General features: G+C 36.4%; 1 protein-coding gene across 1 annotated transcript; it reads left to right on the forward strand.

The window, feature by feature from the left end:
• The first annotated feature begins 170 nt into the window (after window positions 1–170).
• LOC110890582 (zinc finger protein BRUTUS) lies at window positions 171–10807 on the forward strand. Its single transcript, XM_022138195.2, has 14 exons — window positions 171–1080; window positions 3059–3268; window positions 3379–3573; window positions 4116–4444; window positions 4553–4778; window positions 4862–5030; window positions 5411–6529; window positions 7153–7324; window positions 8220–8441; window positions 8925–9062; window positions 9155–9389; window positions 9479–9538; window positions 10167–10238; window positions 10322–10807. Exons 1-14 carry the CDS (start codon window positions 772–774, stop codon window positions 10451–10453), a joined length of 3588 nt encoding a protein of 1195 aa, XP_021993887.1. The 5' UTR covers window positions 171–771; the 3' UTR covers window positions 10454–10807.
• Window positions 10808–21833: the final 11026 nt, after the last annotated feature.

Below are 21833 nucleotides of genomic sequence, written 5' to 3' on the forward strand. Positions count from 1 at the left end.
ACCTAGTACCTACATTAAGAACCTTAATATTTTCCAAATTCACATGATGTCGAAAGTTGATATTAAATTAATAATACATTATTATTATTATCATATTACTTATCTAAGTTGCTTTCATATAAACAACCATATCCGGATAAAATCAACCAACAATTTGAACATTTGTGGCAAACGCTATAATGACTAGCGACTACACTCTTATCCTCCCTCCATAAGTGTGTTCACGCATGATTGGTGGAAGCCGACTCACGAAACCACACGTGCCATGCACGTCCGACAAAACAAACCCATACCGGGTCAAGTCACACCCGACTTCCAACGTGGCACACCACTTAAAGCCCGTATAATATCCACGCGGCACACCTTCAATTGTTTATCTGTTCCCCCTAACCGGGTCAAGTTAGACCCGATAGCCGACGTGGCATACCATTTATGACCAAATAATATCCACGTGGCACACCTTCAATTGTTCCTTCTTTATCCATCGAAAAATCACCCACACCGGTTGTTTGTTATACATACTTTTCTAGAGAGAGAAAATAGAGAAATTGTTTGTAGATTGTTGATGATACCGGAGACATATCTAGGGTTTGTGAAATCTGAATCGGATTACATCAATTGATTGTGATATTTAGGTCGAATTCGTGCTATATAATTGAGAAATTGTATGGAGATGATGCCGTACACATATCTAGGGTTTGTGAAATCTGAATCGGATTACATCAAACACATCTATTGATTGTGAACTTTAGGTCGAATTTGTGCTATATAATGGCGACGCCATTGACCGGATTGCAGCACCGGGAGGTAGGCGGTGGTGGTGTGGCGGTGATGGCGGCCTCCGGTGGAGGAACGGTGAGCCAGATCGATCCGTCTGGTGGTGGAAAACCGTCGAAGAAGCAGAGTTCGCCGGTGCATATCTTTTTGTACTTTCATAAAGCGATACGGTCGGAGCTCGATGCGTTACATCAGTCCGCTATCTATTTTGCTACTAATTCTCATGTGGAAATTGAGCCGCTGCTGAAGCGGTATCACTTTCTTCGGTCGATTTATAAGCATCACTGCAATGCTGAAGATGAGGTTTGTGTGCTAATTGTTTTGAATTTGTTTGTTTTGGAAGTAAATATTGTTGAATCATGTGAACTATGTGTTTAGGTTTGTTTTGTTATATCTGCTTCTGTGTATAATTTGGCTTAGTTGAGGAATAACTGGTGGTTAATAATACATTTGTGGTGGTGTGTTAAGCAAGGTAAATTTTTTGAAATGACAACATGTTGCAACTTTAGGGATGTAAGTATGTGCATATTCACGGTTGTGATTGGACTGTGTAGAAATGTATTAGATGTGTTTCATGCTAGTTTTTGATAGTGTTGATGATTTGGTTGGGGGAATATATGCTGGAATTGGTGCTGGATAGAATCGTCTTGCGAATTTCTGAAAATAGCTGTAAAGACGAGATACTACTCTAGCTTCTAGCGATAGAGCTAATGTTTGCAAACAATTGGTTGTTAATCATCAAAACAACCGGATTCTGATTTAATTGGTGTTCAATTAGGAGGGAGGGATTGGACAACCTGACATCTTTTTGGTGTCCCTGAACGTCAAATCTGTATGGTTTATGCGGGAAGCTAATGAAAAGGTTTATGTTCGGTTCATGCCCAAGAGTTTAAGGTAATTCACCTAATGTGGTTATCACAATCATGGGCAGCCCAGAAACATTTATAGGATATGAATTAAAATGGTCACAGATGATGCTGTAGGTTGGATATTACCAGTTCTGAATTGAAGAATCATAGTCAGAAGCAGCCTTATCATGGATAAAATGGAGAAAGGTGTTAAGACTTAAGATGGTTCAGTCATATTTAATGTTGGTTAATGTTATGGGGTAGGAACTAGGTAGAGTGATGATAGTAATATAAATAGAAAAACTCTAGGTCAGGATGTCCAAAATTTAACATCAATTACATCAGTTATGCAGGACGTAACTGTTTTTGGGATTATATTACATTGTGTGTCTCATCATACCAAAAATAGGAAGAGCATATGAGTGCTAAGATAAGTCGAGACTGTTATCTTTTTCGTGTCAGTAATACACTTTTTGGGGAAAGATAATTAGAAACTGGATACAGACTTAGGAGAGAGATACCGCCAAGCAAGTTGAGTTCTATGGGAATTGGGATATTGTTTGGTAGTATTTTTGTTCATTTTTTCCTTGAAAAGTGACCATTGTTTTAACGTGTGTATGGGGTAATTCTTTCCTTTTTATTAGCCCATACATCTTGACATTGTGGCAATTAAGGAGTAGGATTTCTGATCTTTTGGTACTTTCATAGAAGCATGGGAATGTGCTTGCGCTGGTTTTGGCACACATGTTAAATAAAATAAATACAGTAACTTAACAAGGAAAGCGCTTGAGTATTTTTGTTAGGTAATAGAAAATAATCGATCAAAGTAGTCGCTCTTTGACAATCTTTGTAGACGCCCTTCATTAAAACAATGTTAAACTAATATTGCGAGTCTTACAAAAATAATTAGATTAAATTGGCAACCTTTTGGCATTAAAAGAGTCTTGACTACTGTAGCATTTCGTTTTTAAGGTAGTTTCTTATTGCCAGATCTATGCTATTTCCTTATAGTGTACTTAGCATAATTAGTTTCCAGTTTGTTTTGATCTATTTCTGGCACTTTGCCAGCGGTAAACTGCCACCGAAACATAACTTACCAGATGTGTCCCATTCAAATGATAAATGTCTGCTTGCGAACATTATACAAATAAATCTAGAATAAGAAGTTTCCTTTTTTCTTATGAAGAGATTAATCTTCTGCAAATTGAGTTTAGTAACTTTATATTCATGATTATTATTTGGAAAATGGCACATAAAGTAACTTTATTTCTTAAGTTTTAACTAAAGCAACATGTGCACTTGCATATGGTTTTAATCTTCTACTCTTTGGTCGAAAGGGCAGAGTTGCACTTCCAACTAAGAATACTACTACTTTACATAAGAAGATTTTTTGGATTACTAATATTATATGGTTATCACTTTTGCATTGACAGGTTATTTTTCCAGCTCTTGATATTCGGGTCAAGAACGTAGCACGAACTTATTCTCTTGAACATGAAGGCGAAAGTGCCATTTTTGATCAACTCTTTACATTACTAGATTCCGATATGCAAAATAAAGAAAGCTTTAGAAGAGAATTAGCATCCTGCACAGGAGCCCTTCAAACATCAATTAGCCAGCACATGTCCAAGGAAGAGGAACAGGTAATTCCATTTAACCTACTAGTTTTTTTTTTTTTTTTTTTTTTTTTTTTTTTTTTTTTTTTTAATAAAGTAATAAAACCACTAATGGTTTTCTTTTCTAAATCTTGTAGGTCATACCCTTGCTTGTTGAGAAATTTTCATTTGAAGAACAAGCGTCATTAGTCTGGCAGTTTTTATGCAGCATTCCCGTAAACATGATGGCGGAGTTTCTTCCATGGCTTTCAGCCTCTGTATCTTCTGATGAACGCCAAGAAATGCGTAGTTGCTTATGCAGAGTAATCCCAGAAGAAAAGCTTCTTCAACAGGTGATTCTTTAACAAATGATTATATATCTATATTTAGAGTAAAATGAAATTTTCGTCCAATGGTTTGGCCAGTTTGTAATTTTTATCCAAAAGTTTGTTTTTCGCATCTGGATCTAAAAGTTTTGAAATCTTGCCATTTTCATCCGGCTCGTTAACTCCATTCATTTTTCTTTGTTAAGGCAGGGTATTTTTTGTCATTTCTTTAACATAAAGGGCAATTCGGTCTTTTTCACTTTCTGTACAAGCATTTAGCATAATGTACAAGTATTCAAAAAAGACGAAAATACCCTTAAGTTAACAAAAAAGACAAAAATACCCCTGCCTTAACGGAGAAAAATAGATGGAGTTAATGAGTCGGATGAAAATGACAAGATTTCAAACCTTTTGGATCCAGATGCGGAAAAAACAAACCTTTAGGCGAAAGTCGCAAAACTGGCCAAACCGCAGGGACGAGTATGGCATTTTACTCTTGTATTTAATGGTATAACAAAGGTTCATTCACTCATTCCTGTCTGACAAATTATATATTCATGTAATTAAAGATTATATTCACCTGGATGGACGGTGCCAATGCTATCAAGAAGCGAAAAAATATAGAAGATGATGTCGCGTATAATTGTTCTCCAATTGCCGAAGGAAATTGTGCATGTTCATCTTCCCGACCCAGAAAACGAGAATCTGTAATGAGTTCTTCAGATTCACCTCTTGGTTGTCCTATTGATGAAATATTGCACTGGCACAAGGCTATTAAAAAGGAATTAGTTGATATAGCTGAAGCTGCTAGAAGGATACAATTATCTGGAGATTTTTCAGATTTATCTGTATTTAATAAGAGACTGCAATTTATTGCAGAAGTTTGCATATTCCATAGGTACCGCAACATAACATAGCATAGCATAGCATAACATCCTTTCGTTATTTTTAATGTTTCTGATAATGCGCCTGAATTGATACTATTTCTTTTACACTTCCGGTGCAGCATCGCAGAAGATAAAGTAATATTCCCTGCCGTAGATGCTGAGCTGTCATTTGCCCAGGAGCATGCAGAAGAAGAAAGTGAATTCGGCAAATTTAGATGCTTAATTGAAAATATTGAAAATGATGGAGCAAACTCATCTTCATCTGAATTTTGTTCCAAATTGTGCTCACATGCTGATCATATCATGACTATCATTGATAACCACTTCAAAACTGAAGAACTTCAGGTGACCTTACACACAAAAAAGACATATTTTCAGTATTTTATATTTTTACCTTCTGCTATTGACTTTTCTTGTTCCACGCGTAGGTTCTCCCACTTGCGCGCAAACATTTTAGTCCCAAAAAACAACGGGAGCTTTTATACCAAAGTCTATGCGTGATGCCTTTGAGATTAATCGAGTGTGTGTTACCATGGTTGGTTGGATCACTTACTGAAGAAGAAGCAAAATCATTTCTTCATAACATGCATATGGCAGGTTTGTTTGTTTACTTAAGAGTAAAATCTTATTTTCTTCCCTGAGGTTTAACCACATTTGCGACTTTCGTCCCTGAGGTGCCATTTTCATCCAAAAAGTTCGAAATCTTGCCATTTTCTTCCTTGAGGACCAAATTTCGAGGGATGAAAGTCGCAATAATTTGCCAAACTCAAGGATGAAAATGGCTATAAAACGCAAACCCGAGGGACTAAAAAATTCACAAAAAAGTCATTTTGGATGGAACAAGCAAAAATGACTAAACCTCAGGGACGATTTTGGCATTATACTCGTTTACTTATCTTGAAATTAACTTCTCAAATTGGTATATCATTTGTTGCTAGTTAATGATTTTTTTTTTTAATTTGTGCTGTTTTGGTTAGCCCCTGCTTCAGATATTGCTCTCGTCACACTTTTTTCGGGTTGGGCTTGCAAGGGCAGACCACGGGAAACATGTCTGTCTTCCGCTGTAACCGGCTGCTGCCCCGCAAAAGCATTTTTAGAAGAAAACGGCGATTCGGGCCCACCCTTTTGTCCCTGCAACCCGCCAACCAAACGACCCAATTCCACTTCGCGAAAAGAAAGCAACGGTTTTGGTACTCCCGGAACCCTAACCGTTCAAGTAAAACAGTCGTGTTGTGTTCCCGGGCTCGGAATGAACAGTAGCAAATTGGGAGCGGGCTCCACGAAATCTTTACGGTCGTTATCTTTTGGCCCATCTGCTCCCTCTTTAAGTTCCAGTCTTTTTAATTGGGAAACGGGGATAAGTTTAATTGATGAGGGTACGGGTCGGCCAATAGATACAATTTTCAAATTTCATAAAGCAATTCGGAAAGATTTGGAGTTCTTAGACGTTGAATCGGGAAAACTAAACGACTCAAATGAGAGTTTTTTACGTCAATTCAATGGTAGATTTCGTTTATTATGGGGTTTATATAGAGCGCACAGTAACGCAGAGGATGATATAGTGTTTCCTGCATTAGAATCAAAGGAAACTTTACATAACGTGAGTCACTCGTATACCTTAGACCACAAGCAAGAAGAAAAGCTTTTTGAGGATATATCAACTTCACTTTTCGAACTTTGTGAACTTCACGACAAAAGCAATTCCGTTTCTTCAAATTGTAATGATACGTTGAGAGATTACAGTGAATTGGCGACTAAGGTTCAGGGGATGTGCAAGTCCATTAGAGTGACACTGGATCAGCATATTTTGCGTGAAGAACTTGAGCTTTGGCCTTTGTTTGATAGACACTTTTCTGTTGAGGAGCAAGATAAGCTAGTGGGCCGAATTATCGGTACTACGGGTGCTGAGGTGTTGCAATCGATGTTGCCATGGGTGACATCCGTACTTACTCAGGAGGAACAGAACAAAATGATGGACACATGGAAGCAAGCTACTAAAAACACAATGTTTACTGAGTGGCTGAATGAATGGTGGGAAGGATCTTCTTCATCTGCAGAGGCATCACCGTCTGAATCAGATAAAAATATTTCACAAGGTTTGTTATTTTGAGTTTTGAAAAACAAAATTCAAATTCTTATCGAGTAAAATGCCATTTTCGTCCCTGAGGTTTGATCACTTTTGTGACTTTCGTCCAAAAGTTTATTTATTTATTTATTTTTTCACATTTGGATCCTCAAGGTTTCCAAATCTTGCCAGTTTCATCCAACTGGTTAACTCCATCCATTTTTAACGTTAAGTCGGGTGTTTTCGTCCTTTAACCTATTGGTAAAATGCCATTTTCGTCCTTTAACCTATTTGTTCATATTATTCATATGAAAACGGCAAGATTTGGAAACCTTGAGGACCCAGATGCAGAAAAAAATCATTTTGGATGAAACTCGCAAAAGTAACCCAACTATAGACGAAAACAGCGGTTTACTCATTTTTATTTGAGGAAAACCAACGTCTAATAAAATTGATTCGAGATAATTTAACCCCGTAACCAGTCAAAATGATCGACATGGCAGCTGGCATATCGGTCACTTTAGACTGTTAACTTCTTTGTTGATGTGACACTTGAAAACCGGTTGTTACCTTAAATCAGAATTTTTGAAACTTCGATGTGTTTTTTAGTTTAAGTATGTTTTTCCATTATTATAATGATATTTGTACATGTAGGATCTGAATCACATGAAGCCTTAGATTCAAATGATTATACCTTCAAGCCTGGGTGGAAAGATATATTTCGGATGAATCAAAACGAGCTTGAATCAGAGATAAGAAAAGTTTCTCGGGATCCAACTCTTGATCCCAGAAGGAAGGCTTATCTCATTCAAAACCTTATGACCAGGTGTGTTTATCTTTTTATTACGAGTAAAATACCATTTTCGTCCCTGAGGTTTGGCCAGTCCAGCGACTTTCGTCCAAAGGGTTTGTTTTTCCGCATCTGGATCCAAAAGGTTTGAAATCTTGCCATTTTCATCCGGCTCGTTAACTCCATCCATTTTTGTTCGTTAAGTCAGGGGTATTTTCGTCTTTTTTTTATTTAGCAAGGTATTTTGAATACTTGTACATTATGCTAAATGCTTGTACATAAAATGAAAAAGACCGAATTGCCCTTTAAGTTAACAAAAAAGACAAAGATACCCCTGTCTTAACGGAAAAAATGGATGGAGTTAATGAGCTGGATGAAAATCGCAAGATTTCAAACCTTTTGGACCCAGATGCGGAAAAACAAACCTTTGGATGAAAGTCGCAAAACTGGCCAAACCTCAGGGACAAAAATGACACTTTACTCTTATATAAAAGTCTTAAGGTAGCGTTCGTTTCATGGAATGGAATGGAATGGAATTAGGAAGTTTTTCTTTGTAAAATTGATCTTGGTTGGGGGAGGGAGGAATTTGAAATCCCATGAATTTCTTTAATCAATGAAATTTGTGACTATTTCAACATTCCTTAGAAATCCTTCACTCTAATGAAGGAATGGAATGGAATGTTGAAATAGTCACAAATTTCATTGATTAAAGAAATTCATGGGATTTCAAATTCCTCCCTCCCCCAACCAAGATCAATTTTACAAAGAAAAACTTCCTAATTCCATTCCATTCCATTCCATGAAACGAACGCTACCTAGTTTGCAAGATGGGCGGGTGGGAAATGGGCCCATTCATAAGTAAACGGGTTGAAATTGCTACCTGTCTAAATTCTATGTTCTTGTTGACTTATATATGTAATGGTCAATGCAGTCGATGGATTGCTGCTCAGCAGAAGTTACCTCAAGGAAGAAAAGGTGATATGGTAGATGGTGAAGGCGTATATGGATGCTCGCCTTCATTTCGTGATGCAGAAAAACAAATATATGGCTGTGAGCATTATAAACGCAACTGCAAGCTTCGTGCTGCTTGTTGTCAAAAGCTCTTTACATGCAGATTCTGCCATGATAATGTCAGTGACCATACAATGGACAGGTAACCCTTTTCTCTGATCAATAATAGAAAATATCCTTTATATTTCAGTCAGAGTAAAATTCCATTTTCGTCCCTGAGGTTTGGCCACTTTTACGACTTTCGTCCAAAGGTTTGTTTTTCCGCATCTGGATACAAGAGGTTTGAAATTTTGCCATTTTCATCCATAACTAACTCCATTTGTTTATCCTGTTAACTTGAAGGGTATTTTTTTTAACTAAAGTACAAGTTCATAATGCATAAGGTACAGAGATGATGTACCTTATGCATTATGAACTTGTACTTTAGTTAAAAATACTAAGATACCCTTCAAGTTAACAGAATAAACAAACGGAGTTAGTTGGGTGGATGAAAATAGCAAAATTGCAAACTTTTTGGATCCGGATGCAGAAAACCAAACCTTTGGATGAAAGTCGCAAAAGTGGCCAAACCTCAGGGACGAAAATGGCACTTTTACTAAATCTTTTTGCTGACTCATCGTATCAGGAAAGCTACCACTGAAATGATGTGTATGAACTGCTTGAAAGTTCAACCTGTTGGACCAGTCTGCTCAACTCCATCTTGCAATGGACTTTCAATGGCAAAATACTATTGTAGCTATTGCAAGTTCTTTGATGATGAAAGGTGAGTTATTAAACAGTTAAACCATCCTTCAACTCTTTGGTAGGCATGAAGATTTTCACAGGGTTTATATTTTATTTTAATTAAAATTTCAGGACTGTGTATCATTGCCCGTTTTGCAATTTGTGCCGACTTGGAAAGGGTCTGGGAATCGACTTCTTTCATTGCATGACGTGTAACTACTGTTTGGGGATAAAGTTAGTGGATCATAAGTGTCGGGAGAAAGGTTTGGAAACTAACTGCCCTATTTGCTGCGATTTTCTATTTACATCAAGTGCAGCTGTTCGAGCACTTCCTTGTGGTCATTTTATGCACTCGGCTTGCTTCCAGGTGGCTCCCTGTTACATTTTTTTCTTACTTTTTTTCTTCATAATCCTAATCGTTTTATGCTGAATTATTGTTGTGTTCACTTCTTCTAGGCGTACGCATGCACACACTACATTTGTCCAATATGCAGCAAATCTATGGGAGATATGTCGGTAAGCAAATGCCTTTCCGTCGAGTTATATTTTCTTAAATCTTTTTTCTTTTTCTTTTGGTTGACCATGAAAACCGTTCGTGAAAACTCACATGCTCCACCAATATCTAGGCTAGACAATTTATGACGGGATCCGTTAACACGGCATGACTCGAACGAAGTTAAACGGGTTCAGGCCGTAAACAGGTCGCCACATTGATGATGTTATTAAAAACATCTCAAACAGTTCAACCTGTTTCTGACACACTCAACACGTTTAACTTATCGTGTCAAATAGGTTTATGCGACACGTTTATGACTCGTTTTGATTAACTGTATATATTAATAATTGATATTAATTGGATATGGATTGCAAATTTTGGTAACTTTTATTTTATCAAATTAATTGTGTCCCTTTATTTCTTAACCATGTTTAGTGAATCATGTCAAACGTTTCGTATCATTCTTATATAACTGGTTATATATATTCGTGCTAAACGTGTTGTGTAGTGTAATAAACAAGCCATGTTCCGGTTTACTAGTCGTGTCAAACATGTCTCGTTTAACCAAATACGCCACTTTTTGCGCCACCCCTTGAAGTTTTATCTACTTCAGTTTCTGAAGTTGATGAGAATATATATGTTTTGAAGGTGTATTTTGGTATGCTTGATGCTTTAATGGCTTCTGAGGTGCTTCCAGAAGAGTATAGAAACCGCTGTCAGGTGAAGATCTTTATACTTTAGTTCCATTCAACAGATTTTTATACGCGTGCTCTCTCACTCACTCTTGCTTTAAAATCATTCAGGATATATTATGCAACGACTGTGATAAAAAAGGAAGTGCTCCATTTCACTGGCTTTATCACAAGTGTGGATCCTGTGGATCTTACAACACGCGAGTAATCAAGGTTGATTCAATCGCCGAGTGTTCAAACTAGAAGGTAAAATCATGTAAATACAGTAGAAGTGAAGATATCTTTTTGTTGCATTTCTTTTTCCTCTTTGTCCCATATATAAACGCAGGATAGCATATGATAAAACCGTCGTCGGGGATTTTCTAGGATTATGTTACAAGTGAAAGTGTACTCGGTTTTGTACTGTGGGGCGTTATTAGTTCCGGCATTTTGTTTTCTGAGCATTTGCTAAGAGACATGTTAAGTCAGTGCTTAGGCTATGTTTCATATAGTTTACTGAAACTCGATATGCTGGATATTTTGTGGTTACTTGCCAAACCGAACTCGATTTTTAAATAACGTCGCTACATTGTCCGACAGTGTCGTTTAGTTGGTTGATTTTGAGTATGAAAGATATGTTGAAACATTCTGAAAGATTTTGCCTCTATAATTAAATAGATCAACATATCTTCCCATGGTTGGTTTGATCTTTTGGAACATATTCATATTTGAGACTCTTTCGAGAGATTCCGTCTAATTATTCAATATTGTTCAAATTGTCGTGGTTCCTCTATTATTGAACCGTGTATCGACTTCTTCCCTCCTTGGGGTGCGATTGGTCCGTTGATTTTTTCTCGAGTGAAATGAGATTTCTAAAGGAATTGGTATTTGAAGGAAATGAATTTGAAATTTGTCGAAAGGATAGAAGTTGTCAAAAGAATTGAATGTGTGAGAAAACGTTAGAATTTGTCTTTGATGATGAAAGGCAGCAGCGACGACTACAATGGTGGTGGCGACAACAAGAAAGTTGGAGATTTCAATTCCTTTGGTTGAATTTCTTTTCAATTTGAAAAGAATATTGAATTCCTTTACACGAAGAAGTTTGAGTGAATTCATTTAAATTTCATTCTCAATAAAAAAGTTATTAATCCGATTTTATTGAATTCTGTGAACCGTAACCAAGCGTAACACGGTTGGTCGTGACTAAACCCATCTTCCTTTTGTGTACGCTTCTCAAGATATTTGGTGCATTTCATGCATTTAATTTGATCGAGAATAAATTATGAAAATATAACTATTTTTAGGGGCTGTTTGATAACTTCTGAATGATTAAGTGCTGAATCAGTAAGAGCTCTGAACCATTAAAGTGTTGAACCAGTAAGAGGTCTGAACCATTAAGAGTCTGTATAATGCTTAACCGTTTAGAGGCAAATGTCTGACTAATTCAGATTAGAGGTCTTAACCATTCAGACTCTGTACAAATCTTAACCATTCAAAGGCCAATGTCTGAACCATTCAGACATCTGCTCGTGAAACAAACAGTCTGAACCATTAAGTGCTAAACTAGTAAAATGTCTGAATCATTAAGAGCCTTATTAAAAGGTAAACAAATAGCCTCTTGCTTTTAATTTATATCATATATTCACATGTTTCTTTATGCAATAACACCCCTATATACTTGTAACACATTACGAAAAAGGTTTTCATATGAATTCATAATTTCATACAGAATTCTATTCTACTTAAATTAAATAACAAGTTGCCTCACTAATTAGCTAGAGTAAAATGAGTCCAAATTGAAAAACACCATCCTTATTCGTTATTTGTCGCCACCAGCCGTTGTCACCACCACCACCACAGACTCCGCTATTGTAGCTACCTGCACCGCCATCAGTGTCGCCACCTACACTGCCCCCACAATGATGCCACAACCCACCGGTCGCTGCTAGTTGTCATATCATAACATAACGAACGAAATCCGTTTTGACATTTCTTTTTCTAACATGCCCCAGTTAAACCGAGTTCTGAGCCAATTCTCCTTAAAACTTGTTTTGATTTGTATCAGTTTGATACTTTTATAAATCGACCCCTTATCTCATACCTAGAGGTGCACATATCAGGTATTTTCAATACTCAGTTCCGGGTATGGAAATGGTTCGTGCTATCGAATTGATGGGAAAAATCAGGTATTGCTATAACCAGGTACAGTTCCGTTTCCAATTTTAGTCCAAAAAAAAACTATACCGTGTGTACCAGGTTCCAGGTCAGGTATGGAACCAGTTCTTCAAGTTATGGGTATTATAATACCCTATTTTCGGGTATTGAAAACCCTGGTCCAGTTTCGAGTGTTTTTAGGGTGTTTTTTTTTTTTTAATTTTCTAGTGTGATGACCAAACCCAAACATCAATCAATCAACTATTAGAACTAAGTACTAAGTATAGGGGTGTAGAAATACATAAAAAACAATCATATTAAAGGTTCTAGCGGCTCTCTATAGCCGCTGGAAACGGCTAGATCTCGAAAAACCACAACAACGGTAATAACCAGTCCGGGTACTTTAGTACATGATTTAGGTAAAGAAAAAATTGGTCTAGTACCGGGTGCAAATCGGGTATAATTTCAGTTCCAGGTATGGAGATCCAAATGTATACCATATGCATACCCTTACAAGTAGGGTTGGTTCTAGAACTAGTTACAAAATACCCGTGGTATAAAAAATACGGTTCTAGGTATTTGGGTTGGGTACAGGTCCAGTTCCATTTCTTTGTGCACCTCTACCGTTACCTGACCTATCCTTTCGTCACTAGGTGTAAGACCCTAATACGTATTTGACTAAAAGTCGCAGCGGAAGTTCAAGCCATAAACTTTCTTTCATTATAAACACCTTAACTTAATTAAAAATTAACTTTAACATAACTCTTTCACATAAATCCATCAATCGACTTATTTACTAAGTAAAAACATAGCTTATGTTTACTACATTATATACATCAACGTTCCCGTACAATCTCACTAGTGACTCGATCCTCGATCTCTATTCCTTGATGATCCTCATGACTCGTGATTCGTACAACCTGCACTCACCACATACATTCATCACATTAGTATACAATACATAAACAAGACTCTATACATGTACACTTTCCATTCAGCTTTCTCTCTAACTTTAAGCATATCATTAGCGTATCCATTCCCTTGTGAGTCTTCAATAATGTGCCTGCATAAATCTTCGTTTTCCAGGTACATAATTAATATCATTAACACTTAACGTATCCAAAATCATACTTCATATACTCGTGCATACATCCATATCTCAATACATACATGCCTACACCCATACGTATCTTCATATATTCATAAATACACTTCTACATATGTACCTACATTTATACGTCTCTACCTTCATGCCTACGATCACACGTACTCGCATACATACACAAATACACATTTGCATACATACATACATTTCTACGCCTTCACATATATACATACTATCATACGTATCTTCATATATACATAAATACGCTTCTACATACGTAAAGGAAATTCTTAACTTAGAATCCCACATTTAGGTACCATATTACTACATATTCTTTAGGATCCCACATTTAGGTACCATATTACTACATATTCTTTAGGATCCCACATTTAGGTACCATATTACTACATATTCTTTAGGATCCCACATTTAGGTACCATATTACTACATATTCTTTAGGATCCCACATTTAGGTACCATATTACTACATATCCTTTAGGATCCCACATTTAGGTACCATATTACTACATATCCTTTAGGATCCCACATTTAGGTACCATATTACTACATATCCTTTAGGATCCCACATTTAGGTACCATATTACTACATATCCTTTAGGATCCCACATTTAGGTACCATATTACTACATATTCTTTAGGATCCCACATTTAGGTACCATATTACTACATATTCTTTAGGATCCCACATTTAGGTACCCTACCCGTCGGCGACGCCCTCTAGTTTTTGCAGTTTTCTGCAGGTTCGTTTCGTCGTCTGTACGCACTAAAACGCACGTAACTTTTGAACCGTTTACCCGTTTGACCTCCCGTTACTTCCTACATGCTTGTAAATTCACCTTCTATCATATGAACTTAAAATCCCATATCCGGATTAAGGAAACTCTTAACTTACACGCTATCGCCTTATTATTAATTTATGATTTATTCGACCCGTTCATGCCTTCATCCACAAAACTTGTTTGTTTGACCAAGACTTCTTATGAACCTAATAATGTCCACATTGTATATCATACAAGATTAAGTTATCGGATGCCTTGCATCCTCTTGACCCATTTTCGCTCAAGAGCTTATTTTGACCCGTTAAGGGTATTTGCGCATTTTAAGGTCTTTAGCTTACGACAACCATACTTCTCGCTTTCTTGCTTTTTCAAAACATTCATTTAATCAAATAGCTTGTTTGTAATCAACTTTTAAGACCATTTGCTCGTTTTACCCATCAAGGGCGTTTTTGTCAACTTCGCTCTATCCTTAACAACAAAGGACTCCCATGCATAAGTAACCAATCCTACTACTTAGCTACAGTTCTTAATCACATATACCTCGCTCGGAGATCCGTTTAATACTTCATCGGTCTCATACAATTCTTTCCTACTTGACCTCGATCATCATACTTAATTAAATTGCACATAACTTTCCATAAACAACTAAGAAGTGATTACAAAGAAATCACTTACCTCGTGCGTCCATGTTCATACTCGTTTCCTCGCCACTTTTGACCCGTTAGCCTTCCGTGCTTGATTCCGTCTCGACATGATTCCTATACTTCCATGTCATCGAAATCACATTCTTATTAGCATACATAATTGTACATGTTAACGATCATATCGATCGCATAATTCCTATTTGACTTTCATTAGTTACTTCTAGCAAGCATAATACATGTGACCAAATTCATATCATTTCAAACTCATGTAAACCATCATGTCATCGCATTAAACACACATTCGTCAAACGCGCTCCATATAACTTACCTTAATCTTACAATTAGGACAACCCGCCTAACCATCCTTCTTATACACGGTTGACTTTTAGAAGTCAACGGTCCATTTAGTTTAACTTTCGACTTATCATTATATACCCGCAACATCATAATCGACTATACGGACGACAATACATACATTTTATCATACGATTGGGGTGCGTACCATCTTTTAAGCATAACGTACAACTACTTCATGCACAATCTTCTAAATTCATACATAGTTCATCAAATCCTTCTACTAATCAACATGTGGTATTTAAAATTAAACATCATACATATTATCTTCACATTTTGTCCACTTCATCTAACAACAATTCACCATTTCTTATCCAATTTCTTTAAACACTCACACACATGTATGATTCCAAGCATTGTTAACATAAGTAAATCATCAATTTACATTACATCATCTAAAACCCACTTCATAACTACTTATTAATCACTTACAAGTGATCTAATCTTAATTTCTTCATAATTTCATCATGCTTTTGATATGTGTACTACCTTGTAAGCATAGTGTACAACTAGTTCATGCATATCCTTCTAATCTCATACATAATTCATCAATTTCTTCCTTCTAATCAACATGAATCATACATGCATAAACATCAAACATACTAGTATCACATTTCTTTCAATTCCCCTCATAAGAATCCATCTTACAAATCAAAATACATCAATTTTAAGCATGAATTTAGACATAGATGATTTATCCATGTCATCATCTTCACCATAACAAACGGGTTTCACCCTTAAACATCAAATTAACCTAAACCATGCATAATCCATGTTCTATATGATGATTATAACACATACCAATGCTCAATTTCACTTGAACTCACGGATTAGAACATAACCCATTTTACACATGATCACCAATCTTAGATTTTCGACATACCTTATGATCCCCTCGTGTTGGAGATCATTAATCCGTGCTCGGTTATGGATTTGAGCTTCATCTTGCCTTCCGATTTGAGCATAAAGATGGAACTAGGGTTTGAGGCTCCATGGGAGCCTCCTGCTCTCTCTCTCGAACACACTTATGTGTGTGTTTGTGTGTGTTAGATATTTTATAACTTAACTTTCATTTGTTCCATTTTAGCCCCTTGGTTTACTTTTAAAACATAACTGACATTACCTTTATCATTTAAGACTTTTGACCATACCCTTAACTAGGTTAAATAGCCTAGTTATTTATTTCCTGACGTGTCACATAATAACATACAACAAACATTAACATTCAGATTTTGGGTCGTTACAAGTCTACCACCCTTAAACAAGGTTTCGTCCCCGAAACCTTTCTCACTTTCATCGAACACACATTATCTTTTCTTCCAGTCCATCCATACGACCACTAGCCCATACTTGCCTGATCATTCTTTCCTATTTCATTTGCATTTTCATTTACTTGACCTGTCAATAACTGGTCATTACACATACTCTTCCATCCTTTAATATGATCCATTCTTAATGGATCTAATTACTCCATCTCACCTCTAAAAATTTACATTCTCTACATACTCTGTATAACATTCAACTTTTGTTTTGTTACCACCACAAAACTTACTATTTCATAGTCACACCTACGTGCTTAACTCTAACGTTAATCTTACTCTACGTTTTCGACAGTTACGTATACCTTGCATACCTTTATATTATCTTTAAATCATTTCGTTCATTTTACATTACTATTACTTTCTCTTCATGCATTACTTAGTTCACGTATATAAATAGTTCATATCTCTCCAATCATGAGTTAAACATTTCACTAACCTCTTTTTCATTTCCTAAACCACGATTTGCAACCCAGATCGATCATCTTCTCCTCGAGTACTAACCGTTTAGGCCAACTTTCATTCCTTCGTGTAATGAGCTTCCGCTCGTGCACGTCCTTTCACCAATACGATTGGTTTCATCACATCACTAATCCAACATTATCACCAACAACATCAGCGGTTAGCATATATCATTCAATCATTCATTACACTAGGTGATTACCCATCTATAACTCTTCTACAATTTTCCTACGTACATGCTATAACACATTCCATACTTCATTCCTTACATACAATTCTTTTACTCTAGTTACTTATTTCGTCACCCTTGCGGTTTGACCCTTCAAGTCCCACTGACATCTCTTACTTATCATAGATGCATCGAGATACACGTTCGTGCTTCTTTCCATTCATACTTACTTGAAAAGACATTCATTACATTATTCTGGTACTCGTGACCAAGCTTACCCTTCTTATTCATACTTAACTTATTGTCCGGGTGGTAGCTCGCCTTACATTATGACTCCCACGAGTCGATTACTAACACATCTAACTCATCCCGGTTTCAAAACTTCTTTCTTTCATTTTAAAATTAAAAATTTGGGTTTGCATGCCAATCCTAATCATTCTTTCATCCAGTTACTTTGCACTTACTCACATGATTCGTTTGACACAACCACGGTCAAACTATTGACACATCGCGATGTGGGCTATTTTCATCATTTCTATATTTTAACTCGTCCTTCGGACGCAATCATAGCATCCATACCTTTCATTATTTCTATGTTTTGAATCCGTCTAGCGGTTTCGAACATTCTCTTCATGCATTTCATACCTTGAATCCGTCTCACGGATTCAAACATATCATTCATGCCTTTCATCCTTGAATCCGTCTCACGGATTCAAACATTGCATTCATAACTTTCATTCCTTGAATCCATCTCCCGGATTCAGACATATTATTCATATCTTTCCTTCCTTGAATCCGTCTCACGGATTCAAATCATTTCATTCATACATTGCATTCCTTGAATCCATCTCGTGGATTCAAACATTTCATTCATACATTGCATTCATATCTTGTTGATCCGTACCTTCTTACGGATTCAACATTCTTCATTTTTTTTATCACTCATACTTTTCATTCCTACATAGTACTCTCAACTTCCCGAGAGTCTTAATTCCCATTTCCCCCACACGCCCGCCTGCTACCCAACTCTACCGGACATACCTGTAACAATTATCATAATCTCACGAACGTCATACGTTTCTCGTGTACTGGCCAGGTACGCAATCCACATAGTAGTTTCGTGCCTTCATGTAATTGTCACCTTATGTCCGTAGACTTAGGTTTCGGCGCGTGTATCACTTTCAGTACCTCATTACATACAATCCTTGTCTTTCATTTAAAACTTTTCCTTCCTTTAATGAACTTTACCATTGCTTACATCCTTACATTAAATTCACATACCTGGGTTCATTTGCCTACTTGTCTTATTACCTCTTTGCCTACCTTAGTATTCATTTTAGGCTGCATTCACGGATCATCCTCTTCCAACACTTATGCTTACCTTGCACATACAAAACCGTCAGTTTTGTTATACGTATACATAAATGCATACGTTCATCAACCCTTTACCTTTGGATCTTGATCGAGTCTTGGATTGTACGGATTTCTTATCTCAAGAGCACACAAGTTTGAGTTCAAGTACTTACCTTCTCGTACTTGATTCCCTCAAACCAGGGCTCTGATACCAACTTGTAAGACCCTAATACGTATTTGACTAAAAGTCGCAGCGGAAGTTCAAGCCATAAACTTTCTTTCATTATAAACACCTTAACTTAATTAAAAATTAACTTTAACATAACTCTTTCACATAAATCCATCAATCGACTTATTTACTAAGTAAAAACATAGCTTATGTTTACTACATTATATACATCAACGTTCCCGTACAATCTCACTAGTGACTCGATCCTCGATCTCTATTCCTTGATGATCCTCATGACTCGTGATTCGTACAACCTGCACTCACCACATACATTCATCACATTAGTATACAATACATAAACAAGACTCTATACATGTACACTTTCCATTCAGCTTTCTCTCTAACTTTAAGCATATCATTAGCGTATCCATTCCCTTGTGAGTCTTCAATAATGTGCCTGCATAAATCTTCGTTTTCCAGGTACATAATTAATATCATTAACACTTAACGTATCCAAAATCATACTTCATATACTCGTGCATACATCCATATCTCAATACATACATGCCTACACCCATACGTATCTTCATATATTCATAAATACACTTCTACATATGTACCTACATTTATACGTCTCTACCTTCATGCCTACGATCACACGTACTCGCATACATACACAAATACACATTTGCATACATACATACATTTCTACGCCTTCACATATATACATACTATCATACGTATCTTCATATATACATAAATACGCTTCTACATACGTAAAGGAAATTCTTAACTTAGAATCCCACATTTAGGTACCATATTACTACATATTCTTTAGGATCCCACATTTAGGTACCATATTACTACATATTCTTTAGGATCCCACATTTAGGTACCATATTACTACATATTCTTTAGGATCCCACATTTAGGTACCATATTACTACATATTCTTTAGGATCCCACATTTAGGTACCATATTACAACATATTCTTTAGGATCCCACATTTAGGTACCATATTACTACATATCCTTTAGGATCCCACATTTAGGTACCATATTACTACATATCCTTTAGGATCCCACATTTAGGTACCATATTACTACATATCCTTTAGGATCCCACATTTAGGTACCATATTACTACATATCCTTTAGGATCCCACATTTAGGTACCATATTACTACATATCCTTTAGGATCCCACATTTAGGTACCATATTACTACATATTCTTTAGGATCCCACATTTAGGTACCCTACCCGTCGGCGACGCCCTCTAGTTTTTGCAGTTTTCTGCAGGTTCGTTTCGTCGTCTGTACGCACTAAAACGCACGTAACTTTTGAACCGTTTACCCGTTTGACCTCCCGTTACTTCCTACATGCTTGTAAATTCACCTTCTATCATATGAACTTAAAATCCCATATCCGGATTAAGGAAATTCTTAACTTACACGCTATCGCCTTATTATTAATTTATGATTTATTCGACCCGTTCATGCCTTCATCCACAAAACTTGTTTGTTTGACCAAGACTTCTTATGAACCTAATAATGTCCACATTGTATATCATACAAGATTAAGTTATCGGATGCCTTGCATCCTCTTGACCCATTTTCGCTCAAGAGCTTATTTTGACCCGTTAAGGGTATTTGCGCATTTTAAGGTCTTTAGCTTACGACAACCATACTTCTCGCTTTCTTGCTTTTTCAAAACATTCATTTAATCAAATAGCTTGTTTGTAATCAACTTTTAAGACCATTTGCTCGTTTTACCCATCAAGGGCGTTTTTGTCAACTTCGCTCTATCCTTAACAACAAAGGACTCCCATGCATAAGTAACCAATCCTACTACTTAGCTACAGTTCTTAATCACATATACCTCGCTCGGAGATCCGTTTAATACTTCATCGGTCTCATACAATTCTTTCCTACTTGACCTCGATCATCATACTTAATTAAATTGCACATAACTTTCCATAAACAACTAAGAAGTGATTACAAAGAAATCACTTACCTCGTGCGTCCATGTTCATACTCGTTTCCTCGCCACTTTTGACCCGTTAGCCTTCCGTGCTTGATTCCGTCTCGACATGATTCCTATACTTCCATGTCATCGAAATCACATTCTTATTAGCATACATAATTGTACATGTTAACGATCATATCGATCGCATAATTCCTATTTGACTTTCATTAGTTACTTCTAGCAATCATAATACATGTGACCAAATTCATATCATTTCAAACTCATGTAAACCATCATGTCATCGCATTAAACACACATTCGTCAAACGCGCTCCATATAACTTACCTTAATCTTACAATTAGGACAACCCGCCTAACCATCCTTCTTATACACGGTTGACTTTTAGAAGTCAACGGTCCATTTAGTTTAACTTTCGACTTATCATTATATACCCGCAACATCATAATCGACTATACGGACGACAATACATACATTTTATCATACGATTGGGGTGCGTACCATCTTTTAAGCATAACGTACAACTACTTCATGCACAATCTTCTAAATTCATACATAGTTCATCAAATCCTTCTACTAATCAACATGTGGTATTTAAAATTAAACATCATACATATTATCTTCACATTTTGTCCACTTCATCTAACAACAATTCACCATTTCTTATCCAATTTCTTTAAACACTCACACACATGTATGATTCCAAGCATTGTTAACATAAGTAAATCATCAATTTACATTACATCATCTAAAACCCACTTCATAACTACTTATTAATCACTTACAAGTGATCTAATCTTAATTTCTTCATAATTTCATCATGCTTTTGATATGTGTACTACCTTGTAAGCATAGTGTACAACTAGTTCATGCATATCCTTCTAATCTCATACATAATTCATCAATTTCTTCCTTCTAATCAACATGAATCATACATGCATAAACATCAAACATACTAGTATCACATTTCTTTCAATTCCCCTCATAAGAATCCATCTTACAAATCAAAATACATCAATTTTAAGCATGAATTTAGATATAGATGATTTATCCATGTCATCATCTTCACCATAACAAACGGGTTTCACCCTTAAACATCAAATTAACCTAAACCATGCATAATCCATGTTC

Source organism: Helianthus annuus, chromosome 12 (assembly GCF_002127325.2).
Source record: "Helianthus annuus cultivar XRQ/B chromosome 12, HanXRQr2.0-SUNRISE, whole genome shotgun sequence".
In the NCBI taxonomy this organism is placed as follows: domain Eukaryota; kingdom Viridiplantae; phylum Streptophyta; class Magnoliopsida; order Asterales; family Asteraceae; genus Helianthus; species Helianthus annuus.

Bases quoted from the DNA above. Each gene is read 5' to 3' on its own strand.
- LOC110890582 (XM_022138195.2), top strand. From the start codon at position 772: ATGGCGACGCCATTGACCGGATTGCAGCACCGGGAGGTAGGCGGTGGT. The intron at 6,530-7,152 runs GTTTGTTATTTT...TTGTACATGTAG, and splicing joins AGATAAAAATATTTCACAAG to GATCTGAATCACATGAAGCC. The intron at 9,539-10,166 runs GTAAGCAAATGC...TATGTTTTGAAG, and splicing joins AATCTATGGGAGATATGTCG to GTGTATTTTGGTATGCTTGA.